General features: G+C 38.9%; 1 protein-coding gene across 8 annotated transcripts in view; it reads right to left on the bottom strand.

The window, feature by feature from the left end:
* atp2b4 (ATPase plasma membrane Ca2+ transporting 4) overlaps positions 1-16,347 on the bottom strand; it is a 146,621-nt gene that overhangs the window by 65,844 nt on the left and 64,430 nt on the right. For all 8 annotated transcript variants that reach the window (XM_067388191.1, XM_067388195.1, XM_067388193.1 and 5 more), the window contains one exon: positions 10,978-11,329. In XM_067388191.1, the coding sequence (XP_067244292.1) occupies positions 10,978-11,173 (196 nt within the window). In that variant the 5' untranslated portion in view covers positions 11,174-11,329. The remainder of the gene's footprint in view (positions 1-10,977; positions 11,330-16,347) is intronic.

The raw sequence follows: 16,347 nt of genomic DNA, 5'->3' as shown, positions 1-16,347 counted from the left end.
TGACATATGCATTTTTCTATGTGTTTAATGATACTGTGAAGAAAGCACTCGATCTCGAAATCCGGTCTGATGGCCATTAAGTATGCAAATTCATCTAGGAGACCAAACCAAGGAACTTTGCCCGCCAAATAGTGCTGCGCATCTATTGGCCGCTACAATTCAGGAGGTGTGTTAGTTTGGGTTTCCATAAAAACAACGACACACACCTTTTCTTTGTTCTCCCGGTGACCTCCCGATCGTCTCGTGCACGTCTCTCCGGACGCCTCAGGTGACCGCGCTTCCCAACCACGCGCGCAGCTCCGGAGGACCACTTCCTCTCTCTCTCTCTCTCTCTCTCTCTCTCTCTCTCTCTTCGGTTAAGTTACTTAATTTTAAACCTCTTTTGAAAACCCCGCCGGAGAAACCCTCTCGGAAAGGACCAAGCCAAGCGCGTTGAAACTGCTACTCACAGACTTGAACCAATAAGCAAGTATTATCATTTACCTTAAATTTGTCTAAACTGATTTCTGTGCTGGCTCTCTCAAAAAGGTTTAACTGTGTAATTTGCCATTCTTTGATCATCTTTCTTTCCCTGTCTTTTCTTCATTTTCATTCTCGTGTATATATATGTGTATTCTTGTATATATATTTAGATGTATAACCTCTGTATTCGTAGTCTGCATATATTAAAACGTTATTCACGCTCGATTGTTCTGTTTGTTCTTTCAGCTGAAAACCAAGTCACTTTAACGTTTTTCGATCGCTTTATGCTTTGATGCAAGTTATTTTCACGACCAGAGAATAACTCTGTTTATAATATTCTGTGAGGGACTTAGTTTGCTGGACAAACGAACAGTTTCTCTAAATAATTATTAAACCAGAACTAATCATATATGTAATTGATTATAATTCGTTGTAATTGATTCACAATATATGTTTAATTCCCCGTTGGGTCGATATATGAATCATAATTTATTCATAACCTTATGAATTATTATATTCATATTTCATCCATAAATTGATTAATAACCGCTACATTTCGTTACAACAGAAAAATTTGTTTGTGCAGAATTCGATCTTTTAATATCACTTATAGAGAATACGAATCTGACGTCACGCCGCATTGAGTTCTGGGTAACTTCTTTGTTTATTCGCCATCATGACAGGATCGCGCAGCCTTTCCGATATTGAGTTTAGTGCAGTAATTTGTTTTCTGTCATGATTGTGAAAAATGTCACCATTCTATGTCATTAATGCTGCATCGATAATTGTGATAGTAACTCAGATCATCGTTCTGAGAGAAAACAAGACAGTGAAAAACGTTTTTTTCGCCTTTTCTACGTGTAAAAACACCAAGGGAAGCAGGTCGAGCAGATGACGAGAAGATGGCAAATCTGTTATTAATGGCACTGATTAAACCCACTGCTTATCACTCAAAAAAATGACATTGCTGTGTTTTTGAACATTTTGATTTCGTTTGGTTTAATAATTAACATTACCTTTGCAAGTCTGACTCTCACTGCGCTCGTGAATTAACACTCTGAGGTCTGACTGTATCGCCGGCGATACCACCGTGGTTTTTTTCTTATCAGTGTGAAAGAGACTCAAAATACTCCGTCAATGTTGCACATACAATTAAGAGTTATACACCATTTTAATCTGTGGAATATCTTCTTTCATTTGTGTACACTCAGAGTAAAAACACAATGTTGTGCTTTTTGTAAAATAAAGAAAACTAACATGATGCGTGATCTCTCCTCTCCCTCTGAACGAACTCCAATCTGATAGTTCTCCGAAAATGAACTGTAACTTAGTGAATACTAATGACAAAAAAATTACACTTATGTCTAAAAAAACGTTAAGATGTCAGGTTTTAAATCATGTAAGTCAAATTGAAAACAAACCTTCTTTGTTTATGTAATCTGTATGAAAAGAGAGCCATGTCAGAAATCCGTGATTCAGCTCATTATCTGCTAATGCGGCCACGCCCACGGAGCCAGCGCTATTCAGACGCTAATTCAGTCAATACATGCATTCATTATCTCAATCGTGTATTTATTGTCTTGAAAAGTGTTTATCTGGATGTAAAAGTCATGGTTAGCGATCTCTAGAAGACATGCAGTTACTTCCTGTTTACTTGTCTTCTACAGATGAAGTTTAGATGAGTTTTTGTTTCTTTAGCGCCCTCCGGCTGCAGTATGTATTGGAAACTCCATTCAAGGAATAGCCTCTTCTTCTTTTAGATGAATTTGTGGACTAAAATGCACAGAGCGCCCTCCGACTTCAAGGATGAATTGAAAACACCAGCGCTCATAGTAATGACAATGAATATTAAGTTAATATAACTCCTCTGTATAGAAAATTCCAAATGTGCATGCTTTTAAACTAAAAGTCTATATTCAGACTCTTTGCATCACAGAAATACATTATATTTTAAAGTATAATATAAAACCATTACTTTATATTGTAATGATATTTTTCTGTATGTTTCATATATCATGATGAGCTTGAGACATCACAGAAAGTTTTTTTTCACAGCCTACCTGACTGAAATGCCTCATTAATATGCAAGTCATTTCAGCTCATTACTATCCAATTCTTTTGTCTTCTCAGGTGAGAATGGCCCATTTTCAGTGGTGATTCACGCCTCCTCGCATACTGTGTTTCTTGGCAAAAAGTGTCTTACAAAAACTAAATCAATATATTGTTTTATATGAAGGAGTAGGCAGCATAATTTTTACATAATTTTGAAGCAAAAACTCTAGTCTACAACCTCCAATACCCTAAAGTCTTATGAACACAGATTTATTATACTTTTTTTGGCCTTATTTCAGTGACTTAAGTTTTTTGTTTTTTCAACAACCACGCATAAATGTTATTCCTTCAAAAACACAAACATGTACATACATGTTCCTCACATATTATTGTAGCCTAGTTTGTGCTGAATACAGTGTAATGACACTTTTTCCATTAATATGTTTATGAACAACTGAAAAAAGCACAAATGTCAGGGCATGTCAAAAGTTCTCCAGGCCCCAAATCAGCCTCAGACTCTAGAGGGTTAACAACTTGACGGGGACATTCAAATGCTTAAGAAAAACGCTTCATGTGACAAACAAACAATTCTGTACATATTTATTAAAGCATAATGCGTGGAGATACGCAAATGAGCCCAAAATATGAACGCAACACGTTTATAAAAACGGTTTCCTCTCGTGTCCTCTCAAGAAAACGCTTAATGCACTTAGACTGATATTAAAGAGACCAAATTCTATTTACAAATAAAGCACATGCAGAAAAACGGATGAGACCAAAATAAATGCAAGCATTTTATACATTTTCTTCATAACGGTTTTATAAAGGTATGAAATTGCTTAGTGTGGTTGTCATTTGTTAAAATAAATATAAAAATACATTGTGTTCGTGTCCGTCTGTCCGCTGAATTTGACCCATAATCTCCGATTCTCCTCATCTGTGATCGTGGAAAAGGGGGATTACAATGACAACAGTTGTAGGCCCACTCAGTATGCTCGTTTAAGCACCATTTAAATGTTTCCAACAAATAAATGAATCGACTTTTCTCAGTGTGTTGATCACATAGATTTATTTGGATATTCATATGATGGCTGAAGCAGTAGTGAGTGTCCAGCGTGTGATACGGTAAACAGATCAACATTGTAGACGAAATTCTACAAAACTTCAGTGAAAAAAAATAAATAAATAAAATGATCATGCGACGAGATAAAATAGCTTCTATTCCCTGCAAACGATACCATTAAAAATGTTAACATTCCACTTAATGGCAGAAACAAAACAAAAGGTAAGCAAGAATCCGTATTAATTTCAGTACGAGTAATAGAGGGTGATCCTATCAAAATGGCGGTGCCGCCCCGGCATGCAACGAGGCGTGACGTCGGTTCGTATTCTCTATAGGCTACATTAAGTGATGTCAAGATTTTTCTTTAACAGTTTTCTATGGGAGGACACTTAACGTGTAATTAAACGAATTGCGTTCATATTCTGGGCTCATCTGCTTTGCTGTATGCCTACATAGCATGGTTTATTAATATGATGTTTGCTGAGTTTGGTCTGTGAATATCACTGTCTTAGTACATTAAGCCACGTTAAGCATTTCAGAATGTCCCCAGCCAGTTTATATATATAATTATTTATATATATCAAAAAGCATCGTTTTTTGCTTTACGAATTTGAAGGGCAATCTGGAACTGTGGTTTGTTTAATTTGCAAACGAATTGTGTTGCTTTAAAAATCTAATGTGAATACAGATTACACAGCGCTCACCAAAACCATGTGTTTTGTATTGATTTACCATCTAACGATGTTGGTTAAATTAAGTTGGTGTGCCACCTACAGGCCTTTTGGATGAAGTGTAGGTTGGTAAATAACATGCAAAATGGTCATTACTACATTACCCTTTTTGATAGACTTTACTTGGATTCTTCGATTATTCTATGTGTGGGAAGCACTGAGCTTTTTAAAAACAAAGAATTCTCATGTTTTGGGCAGCTTCGTTCACGTACCTTTCCAGCAGCAGTTCACTCTGTTTCCTCCACTATTTTTAAGAAGCATTTTGTCCATCGAAATGTGTTATTCAGTGCTGTAATTTGATCAGAGTGGTGAAAGTTTTCCGTGCACGGTGGGCAGACGTGACTAAACAATAATGACATTTGCTGTCGACGATTTTCATTATCGATTATTAATCGATTTTATCGATTAGTTGTTGCAGCCCTACAGACAACATTTCTCCAAAAATTCGAACAAAGTACACTGAGTGTACTGGGTGTGAAAACAGCTTATATTGATTTAGAGTGGAATTAGAGGAGTGGTTGAGTACAACCTCAAAGTCTGATATAAGAGGTTGAAATTGTCTTTTGTCTTTATGATTTTAAGCCTTCTTAGGAGACCACAATGTATATCGACCACAAATAGGACTCATAAATATCTTCAGAACCTATTACTCTTGAATGGACTGTAATGGTATTGCGGTCTGTGTTATACTGTAATGCAAACAGAAGAGGCTTGGATTTCAAAAAATATTACAGCAGACCAGTGATGATTCATTTTCCCTCACAAGCCAAGTATGCAACAAGAGCTAACAGCGAGTCCAGTGCCAAACTAATATGCCTCTACTGTCAATTTCTATGTTTCTGCTTCTTAACAAATGTACGAATGCAGTCAGACACTCACACCCCAGACAAAACCTGTTTATGCTATGTGATAAGATTGTAAAACCACGTCAAAAGGTCTCCACAGCACCTTTAAAAGAAATGCTACTTTGCTTTTTCCACCCACTCCATTTAAGGGTGAAAGAGAAAACAAAATTAAGCCCCCTTCAAAAAAATGAGTCATTTTTTGTGGGGAAGTCTGTACAGCTGTCCCTTCATTACTAAATGGAACAGAGTGATGATCTAAAATGTAATTAAGGACACGGTGTGGAGCGAATTTCAATGCTAGAATGATCCAACAGAGCCCATATGCTGAAGTGGAGATGAGAGCCCTGCCGGTGTTTGCTTAGCGCGATCACACTGTTCATTGGGACGACAGCAAAGCCTAATCTCACCTTGCACCAAAGGAGGTGAAATAAGAGACTTGATGGCGTGACAAACTCGTTTATCACTAAGGTCATTGGGTAGGAGGACTGTAAAACCATTCTGTAAACTGGACTGCTTATTCAGTAAGTGATTGTGAATATCTTTAAAAGGTCAGCATGATGGTTCAGCTTTTCTTTAGATAAGCTATGTCACCTTCAGTGCCACCTAAGTATCCTAAATCCAAAGAATTGTTCAAGGGTTTCAAGGGTTGAGCCACAGAGCACAACAAGACCATATCCCAAGAGTGGAATTATCTTGTCATCAAGTGTCACCTGAAGTGACAATTACTCAAAACAACATATGTAACACTTGATAAAGCTTTTCAACTACTATTCTGCTGAATTAAAAATGCTACATTTTGGGAGCTTTTGGCATTTATACTAGGGGTGTGCACAAATAGTTGAATATTCAAATATTCGTTCTGTAATTAATATTCGAAAAATAAAAATACTATACGAATTTTACTATGTTGCTTTGCTGGCCGTAAATGCAGTGAATCCATGATAAATCCTAAGCACTAAAACTCGCAGTTATAACTAAATGCACCAGGTGGCGCTGTGGAGCGTGTTTAACAAGTTTATTTTATTTGATCATCACATAATGTTGTTTCCTGCCTCGCAAAGTTTGGAATTACTTGGATGAAGATGATCTTACACAATGGAATTACTTTTGATCAAATGAATTGATGAAACCGAGTTATCATAATAATATTGTTTTTTTTTCTCAACATGAACATGTGAAACACGATAAACATATACTGACTCGAGTGTATATGTACGTTACGTTTTGTACGATAACTGGCGCTGTCTGCTTTATTAGTATTTGTCCCATTCGCGCTGCTTGAGCTTAAATGCTTGTTCTTTATATTTTTTGTCTGCACATATTTAATGCTTTCAACTAAAATAAAACCTTATAATTTAAGCTTGTAAGCTTGTTCAGAAATGGTAACAAAATCTTGATAAATATAAAAAAAAAACGTCTTTCTCATTTAACGTAATTTAAATAAATGAATATTTGAATATTCGTTTTTTTACAAGCCCAAATATTCGAATACAATATTTTGGAAAAATGCCCATCCCTAATTTATACAGCACTATCCATGTGATGGGAATAAAATAACAGGCAGAAGAGAGACAAGAAAAGCCCAGTTGCCCACTGAATCTAAGCAGGGTTGAGCCTGGTTAGTACCTGGATGGGAGACCTCCTGGGAAAACTAGATTGCTGCTGGAATAGGTGTTAATAAGGCCAGCAAGTGGTGCTTACCCGGTCTGTGTAGGTCCTAACGTCCCAGTATAGTGATGGGAACACTATACTGTCACAAGCACTGTCCTTCGGATGAGACCGATGATTAAACTGAGCTCCTGACTCTCTGTGGTCATTAAAAATCCCATGGCACTTCTCATAAAAGTGTAGGGGTGTAACTCCAGTGTCCTGGCCAAAATCCCTTCATTGGCCCTTACCAATCATGGCCTCCTAATAATCCCCATCCATTTAATTGGCTCTATCACTCTTTCTCCTCTCCACCTATGGCTGGTGTGTGATGAGCGCACTGGCGCCGTTCTTCTGTACTGTCATGGCATCATCCAAGTGGATGCTGCACACTGGTGGTGGTTGAGGAGAGACCCCTGATATGATTGTAAAGCACTTTGGGTGTATAGTAGTACATAAAAAAAAATTGGTATATAAATGCCACATTCCTCATTCATTCATTCGTTCATTTATTTAAGTCTAGTGGTTAGCACAAGGTGCGGTGCTCATACAGGTCATGCATGTTTCAATCCAGCTTGCAATTTATCTGAATCCCATTCCCTCTTTCTTGAATAAGGGGAAAGCATTTGTTGAGGAGGAGAGCTCCAGCAGAACAGTGAGAAAGAGACAAAGTTGTCTGGACTAGATGGGAGCAAGCGGTGAAGTGAAAGATATAACGGACAAACCTGTGGCAGTCAGAGCCACGCTGCATCAGGTTCCCATGTACAGGCGGTCTATGATGTCCTTCCCAGCCCATCCTACCTGCATCACTGGGGCCTGGCTGACACAACAGCCTGCTCCCTTTGCCAGAGAAAGGGGACACTGGGAGCATATCTTCAGCTGCTGCCTAAAGCTGCTGGGGGTGTCTGGTACTGCTGGCAGCATGACCAAGTACTCAAGGCCATTGCAGAGCCGTAGTTCACGGATATCGATATTGAACGCGATATTGCGTGGCTTATCAGTGAACTACGGCTCTGTCTATTAAATGCCGCTTCATTTGAAAGCAGGTGATGGCGATTTAGCGGCAATCAGGGAACCGGCTTTACTGACGAAATGCGCGTGACAAAAGCATTCGATATATCGCCCAGCTCCCAGAGGTCAAAACCCTCAAAGCAAGCCATCAGCTTCATCAGAGCTGGAGAGAAACCAAGGGTAACATCTAAAGCGACCAGATTCTTTGAAGAGATTCTCAATACAGAGCAGGACTGGCAGTTGACCATGGACTTGGGTAGGCAACTCAGATTCCCTCAGCATGTCGTTAAGACCACCCTCAGACCTGACATTAAGTGTCCTTGAGCACTGGAAAGGCGCTATATAAATAAAACGTATTATTATTATTATTGTTCTGGTTTCCGAAGAATATTTTCATGCTGGAGCTTACAGTGTCATGGCAAGATGGAGGAGGCCAATGAGTGGAAGAGGGAGAAATATGAGGAATATCATTAATGACTGCCAAATTCAAGGATGGAAGGCAAGGTGCTGTGGAGCTAGGGTGCAGAGGACAGTACCTCTATAGGGCTTATACTGCACTCAGCATCACAAGTGAAAGGAAGAGGAGGGCCATCTATATCGGCTCTGAATCAAGACAGCAGATCTGTGGGAGAGTACTGCTAGGACAACAAGCTGAGGCTTAATCAAGCTCATCTGGGTCACCTGAGTGAGGGTGTCTGATGTTTGAGAGACCCGTATAACCTGAGGACCTTGGTAGGGCTGAGTATCACTACATGTGTCCCGATTCAATTCCGATTCACAAGATCTCAATTCGTGTCTCGATTTGATTGTATTGTATTATAACATCTTGACTATCTGCATGAAAAAAATGTGTCAGATACAACTAAAAAGTACCATGTCAGTGTTTCCCATACATTGACTAGACTGTGGCGGCCTGCCACATTCTAATTTGTCCTGCCACAGTCTCAAAATGAAACGGAAATTAGGCTTGTCGCAATATTTAAATAACCGTCTGATAATTGTGCTCTTTTATAGCAAAAGTGGTTCATTGATCTAGTCACTTAATTTTGCTTTCAGAATGCACCAGATTTATCCATTTCAATTTAAAATGTACAAAATTTTCCCTGGACCCCCCTCGAGGAACGGATGTCCACCCACCACAGTCTCACAAAATCCTGTGGGAAACACTGCATATTATAGGGAAAAAAACTCTTAGTTTAAAGATAAGTATGGGTTTTGTTTGTAAATAAATCAGTAAATAAGTACACAAATGAAATAAATACATAATACATAAAGTAACATTAAAAAAAGTAAATAAGTAAAAAATAAAGTAAATAAGTAAATAAATCAAGTAAAACAAATAAACTTTGTAGGTGCCATAAATAGAGCTTAACTTGTATTTACCCCAAAATATTTCCTTAGTGAATTTGAAGGTCAGCTGTAAAACCTAAGACTGAAGAACATTTCAAAGCAGTCTGGAACAAAGTAACTAAAATGCTTAAATTAGGAAAAGCAGTTCAATTACCAAGAAGGAGAAACATCAAATTACCAAAACACAATTTATCTATAAAAGCTGTCCCCCAAGACACTCACTTGAAAAAGCAGACTGTATGTGAAACCACAAAGCAGCGAACAATCACAGAGCTTAGTAGAATGAAACACAATAAAGCAACCAATCTCAAAAGTTCTGCATAATATTTTCACATATCTGAAGGAGGCACGAAAGCAGCCATTACTCTAAAGCAGGGGTCTCAAACTCAAATTGGCGGGGGGCCGTTTCTGTGATTGACACCTCATAGGAGGGCCATATTAACATTCAAGCGCAAGAAAGCGCAACATTTCAGAAAATTTACTTTCCTTTGCATTATTTCTCATTTACTTCAAATTTGCCTACTAAAATATCTTTATACCTATACTATAAATATTCTATTTACCATACTAAATGTAAACAGCAGTGTCTCTCTCATTGTTACAGAGTGTAATATAATTATATAATACTAATATAATACTACTAGGCCTAATATACTATTAATGCAATAGTCTGGTGCAACTTCTCACATCCAACAAGGTGCATGGAATAAAAAAATATAGTAAATTAGGAACAAAACCATCAACACTTGTGGTGTGGAGGGGTCAGAAATAAACAAAAAACTGGAGCTATATATATATATATAAACTTTATTTTGCCAAAAAATAAAAATCTCTCATTGTTACATACATTATTAGTTTTTAATATTTAGTGGAAGTATTTTCCCTTACTTTATGTTAGCTTAAATAACATTAAAAGTTTGCACTGACCAACACTGTACTAAACAAATACAATCCCTGAATACATTTGTACACTCTTCAGTTTTTTGAGACACCTGGCAGCGCATTTGTCCAAGATGCTGTTTGAGCATTGGTAACGTTTAATGGCTGCATCGGATGCGTTTCGGTGGTTTAAATCGACGCTAGTGACTTAAAGTCGAGTGCTTTTACTGTAATTTAGGCAAGAGCGCTCATAATCGAAGCGACGCGGTTGAGAGCGCGGCTCATTGTTGCATGGCAACGACAGACGCCACTGGAGCGAAAGCGCATAGGAAAGGAGAATGCGGCTCGGCCGCTTATGTGACGCAATATGTGAATGGAATGCCCCCATAGAACGGCGACTTTTCCTTTGCATATCAGACAGGTAGCAACTAGAGGGGAATAATAATAATAATAATAGTAGTAATAATAATTTAGCGGGCCGGATTATGTTTTATTTTTGAGATCAGTTGTGTAAATGGCCCACGGCCCGGCAGTTTGAGACCACTGCTCTAAAGGAACCATGCAAAGCAGGCCCAGAGTTGGCCGCAAATGCCTATGTGACCCAGCTGTGACGTAACAAAATATTTTGAGATGATAGAGCATGTGTATGTGACAAAGCATGTGTAAAGCACAACCCACAAACATAACACCATGCCTGCAGTGAAGTATGGAGTAATGCTGTGGGGATTTTTAAATTATTAAAATATGAGGATAAAATTAAATTGAAATATGTTGCATATTTCAGGTTTTGTTTTAAAATTAGTTTTCAAATAATAAAACTTGTAATGTAGTTCAGTTGAGTTTGCAACACGCACTATTGGTGTCTGCAGAGGGCACAACTGCGTCAAGTGGTCCTGCATGTGTAGGTGAAGAGGTGTAGATCTTCACTGCTTCTTACCTTCGATAGGTGAGGTCTTGAGTCTGCGGCAGATCCCTTGCACATCACCATAGCATTCTGCAATCTTGTTGACCGCCTCGCCACTGCGGAGTTCCATCAGCTCACGGAGCTGCATCGTCGTGCAGCCAAAGTCACCATCGTGGTCGACCTCGGTGACCGAGTTCCCCGGTGGGTGGTCTGCAGTGTTGTTAGCCATTTTGACACGGTGAGTTTCAGTCACGCCTCACGATGTGAGACTTCCAATCGATCCACTTGTAAACGTAAGACTGAGTGATGAAGGAACGCTTCAGGCAGGTGATACAATGTTCCCAAGTTCAAGGGATCTTGATGTGTGAGATGCACCACAGAGAAACTGGAACAGAACGAGAAAGACAGGTTTTAAATTATTTTGTGAATCAACGGAAAAATGGCCTAATTTCTAAGTTTGAACATTTTGTGACAGAACAGACAGGAAATGTTGACACCATCTAAATGACTAGGGACACTTGTGCTTGTGAATGAAGCATCATGTTGTGATGAAATGGTGGGAAAAAGACAAAATGTTATGAAATACAGATCTGCCTTTCATGTTTTGTTTTGTTTTTTTTTACACAGCAGTTCTCCAAACTTTCACACACACTTGAACACTTGCAACATACAGATGCAACCCATAAAATGAACCAAATTTGCACATCTAATGGGAATCTCCATCTCAGACCCAGTTTCTGTCCATCACAGTCAAACATAAATAATTAACCCCTGGAGGAATCCATAGTTTGGGAGCAAATTAAAGTGTTTACTGTTTTGTTGCCAGTCCCAAAGCCCACAGAAGGAGGTGGGAGGGAAACCGAGGTATAGAGGAAGGACACTTGGTTCAAAATAAGCTGTCGGTTACTCAGACCCCCTTATCTCTGATATTGCCAGTGTTAATGTGAGATATGGGAGCTTCCAACTGTTTTTTTATGCACACAGAACATAGAAAATGGAGGTCACTCTTTGATGTGTGCTTGCAGTGATCCGAGATGAAATTTTGGACTGGGATTCATCTACAAGCGCTACGGCCAATTTCCCACTATCACACTTGTACAGTCAGTGATGGCAGCCATAAAAAGCAAAGCGCTGGATGCTGGAAAGCCCTTAGGTGGATTTTAACCCAGATTGGATTACTGTCCACTCCTCCTTCAGCGTCGGTCAAGCTTCAGCCTCACTGTACACTGCACTGACCCCTTAACCTCTTATCGGAAGAGACATCGGACCAGGGCAGAGTTTCCCAAAAGCATCGTAAGCCTAAGTTGACCATAGAACTATTGCCATCAATGGAGCTACGATCAACTTAGGCTTACAATGCTTTTGGGAAACGCTACCCAGGGTAGTTTTATTCTGAGCAAAATGACCTGATTCTTGTATTTAAACATGAATGAATTGTTGAAATGCAGAGGTCAATGATTCTTTACTTTCTTCAGCATTATCTTAGCCCTGGGGCTAAAGGTCTCTTCATACTTAAAGTACCTAAAGAGAGGTCAGATTTTAAATACACATCTCCATTGTTCAGTTTTATGAACAAGTGTGTGTTTGAACAAACCACATTAGTAAGGACTGAGTACAGCTTATTGAGTTTAGTTCTACCATTACTACTAATGTAACGGATGTCTGTAAATGTTGAAATGTGTAAATGCCACAAGAACAAGCTCTACAATGTTTCCAAACAAATGTCATCCATTGCCCAAGGCATTGAGAGAGGCCATTACCAAGCCTTCAGATTAGCAGAGCACATAAAATGTTTGAGTGCTTCTGTTGAGGAAAAAAACTAAATCTATAAAGCAATGTCACATGCCATGCTTAAAGAGGACCCACCCAGATTCATCTTTGATAGTAGAAATGGAATTAGGAACTCTATGTTTTTCATTTTATGAGGAAAAAGCCTGTGCAAACCGCTACAAGATTACAGTGTTGCAGGTGGTTTGGTTAATGTTTTTAAAACAGTTCTATGTGGTTGCTTGGGTTTAATTCTACCTCTTTTTTCCATTCAAAGTCCAAAAAAATTCACCCATTCATAACATCAAGACTTCAGTATTATAAGGCATATTTGGCTGGACGGTTGAACCATTTCCAAAAAAATAAGAATATATTAAGAATATATTCAGTCACAACACCAGTAACACAGACTACTGTAGCAAGCCATATATTTGTGTGTGTGTGTGTGTGTGTGTGTGTGTGTGTGTGTGTGTGTGTGTGTGTGTGTGTGTGTGTGTGTGTGTGTGTGTGTGTGTGTGTGTGTGTGTGTGTGTGTGTGTGTGTGTGTGTGTGTGTGTGTGTGTGTGTGTGTATATATATATTCAAAATCCAGTATATATATTAGTGTTGGGCATAGATAATTTTTTTTAATCTAGATTAATCTCACTGTAATCTTGGAATTAATCTATTAATCTAGATTAAAATGGCTCATTTGAATTCTGCCAAAGACATTCAGAATATGTGTGCTATCCAAATAATGACTAAAAGTAATCTGCCAAAATTGTGTATATTGACATCTTTCCGCGTTTGAAACAACAGTGATTCTCATGTTCATTCATGTTTATTTGATGCTATAAATGGACTCGTAGTAAGAGATGATCGGTTTACGAGCCTCTTGAGCTGAGGCGCTACAGCAATCTGTCACGACCATGGTCATGACATATTAAAGAGCAACAAAACGTTTTTTTATTGTTTGAATTTCTTAAAAAAAAAAAAAAACTACACAGTTTTAAAGCTGGGACTTTGTTTAATATCATAAGTAACCTGCCCTGTCTTGTCTGTCGACGTGTTGTCAGTGTCCTCTTTGCTCCGCGATGTATTTCTCACTGTGTGTGGCATGACAGTGCCATGGCTTGTCGGACAAAGCAACAGTAACTAAGGGGGGGCGGGTCTTTGCGAAGGGTCAATTCGTCTAGGTATACATCCGCGCTAAAATATCAAGGTGAAAGTCATCATAGCTTACGTAGTATAGACCCAGCTCCCAACCCAACTTTGAGAATAGATTAACGGCAATATTTTTTTTTAATTGCCCGATAAGAGTCTCACGTTAACGCAGCACGTTAACGCCGATACTGACAATAAAGTACCCGTCACTCACTGTAATTCTTTCTTTGCCCTCTTTGCAAAAAAAAAAAAGTGATTTTATAGCTTTGTAAGCGAAGATGCTTTTTTTATAAACCTGAAAAGTATTGAAAAGTAGCATTTAGAAGTTATATTAACTAATAATATAATTTTCTACCATATACAATTGAATGCACCTAGCTAACAACAACTTGCTTTGTTCTGGTTTCACCTCACTCCAGTCTTAACTGATTTTATAGGTAGGCCTAATTTACTGAACATTGACATTTAAATAACCTAAAAATATTATGGATTATTAAGGCTAATTTTACTAACCACTCTTGCTAAATGGGGTAAGCACACTTATGTTCTCATTTCAGAGCTGTTCGAGTAAATGATTAATTATAGACCGTGTGGACCGATCATTTGTTGTCATGATTAATTAAAATGAATCTGTTCAAATGAGTCATTAGGTCGCGAATCGGACATTGACGCGTTGCGTACGAATCGCGACGATTTGTCAACATGGAAAACACTTCACTACTGGATAGGATTTTCTTTTTGTTAACTGAAAGTGTGGTTTATGTCAGCTGCACGTGCAGGGTGCCTGTCAGAGAAGATAAGGTGACGTTTTTTTGAGCGCTATTCACACCCAGCGGTTATTCAGGAAAAACATTCTCCGAAAGCGCCTCGTGAAACATGGAGGGAGGAGCTCTGCTCGTTCTGTCCGTCAGCGCAGCAGTCATCTCCCTCCATTTTACAATCGAATGGTGGCTAGAACGGCTCCAGGTTCAAAGGTCAATATGGTCAATAGGTTCAACATGACAACAGTGTCGTGGACAAATGCGGAAGTAGTGTCTAGTGTCCAGCAAACCACTAGCTTGCTTCAAGCAGTTCCATATTTACTTCTTGCACATTTTATGGTGGATTGTGTTACTTATTTATGGAACATAATTACCGTTTACCATCTGCCGCTGGTTCTGTCGAGAAGGACAGCTCCCATAAACGTAAGCGTACGGGCCAACCAAACGACCCAAGAAGAGTTTGGGACAAGAGGAGAGAAAGAGCGAGGATCAATATCGCTGTTGCATTTTCTAGATGGAGAGAGCTGACTTTGTATGTAATCTACTCGCGCAAAACATTGAACTCCCGTTTGCTATGTATGCCCAATTATTGTGTTTGAATGTACACGAGTATATATATTTGTTGAACAAGTGGTAATCGTTTTCATATCATCCGACTAAACCGTAATCAATGAATTTGATAATTTACTGTCAAACTATATTTGCTTTATTGTTTTACAATATAACATGACGCAATATGTAATGGTGGCATGTGAAAATTGTCTTTTTCAGACACTTACGAAATCCAGTATTGGATAGATTTTGTTAGTTACTGTAGCAACTTCAGTGTAGTTATCATAATTTTACATCATAACCTCACAATAAAAATTTTGCGGTCAATACATATGATACATATGGTAAAGCGGAAGCAGCGCCGGTGATTGTGGCATAATAAAAGTTCCGCTGCTCGTGAGGCGTGTGTTGCGCAATCGCTCCAGCGGCCTCGTTCAGCTCCCACAACACTCGGTCCTGCTCTGCTTCATACTACAGTAACTTTAATAATCGCATCCATTAACATGTTTTCTTCCCAAGTCCTATTGCACTGTCTGTTGAGGTGGAGACCACATGTCCCAAGATTCCACACTCAAACTTGCCGTCAATCAAGCTTTTGATGACGGCTGTGTTTTGAATAGGCCTCTAGCGACCTCTAGCGGACAAAATTATTACATACTGCACCTTTAAGTGTGTATATATGTTAGGCGTCTAATATATGTATGTATTCTTGCTACAGTAGTCAGTGTTACCAGTGTTCAGTCGCAACACCGGTATCATCACTTGCCCACCGCAAATTGACCGGACTGGTAGGATCCCCCGCAGAGTGTCACAGTAACTGCGTGACTCGCCAGACATGCACGGAGAAAAGTAGCTCCGGCTACTATGTTCATCCACAAGGCACGTGCAGTTCTGTTTATTAACCACTAGAGGGCCAAAAATCGCGGACTGCAGCTTTAATATAAACGAGTTTGTTGCTGTATTTGTTGCTTTTGTTGTTGTGTTTTTCAGTAAGAATAATAACCCACTATTCAAGCAGCTGCCTCTAATTTGAAAGTGAAAGTACAATACACACGGCCGAACCGGCATTCATTAACGATTTAAAAAAAGAAAAAAAAAAGGCCCCGCCCACCGGTTGTCACATGTCAGTTAACCGGTGGGAAAATTCTCTCACTGTCACATCCCTAATATATATCCAGGC

This window comes from Chanodichthys erythropterus, chromosome 6, assembly GCF_024489055.1.
Source record: "Chanodichthys erythropterus isolate Z2021 chromosome 6, ASM2448905v1, whole genome shotgun sequence".
In the NCBI taxonomy this organism is placed as follows: Eukaryota; Metazoa; Chordata; class Actinopteri; order Cypriniformes; family Xenocyprididae; genus Chanodichthys; species Chanodichthys erythropterus.
This window is presented reverse-complemented; position numbering and strand designations above follow the sequence as displayed.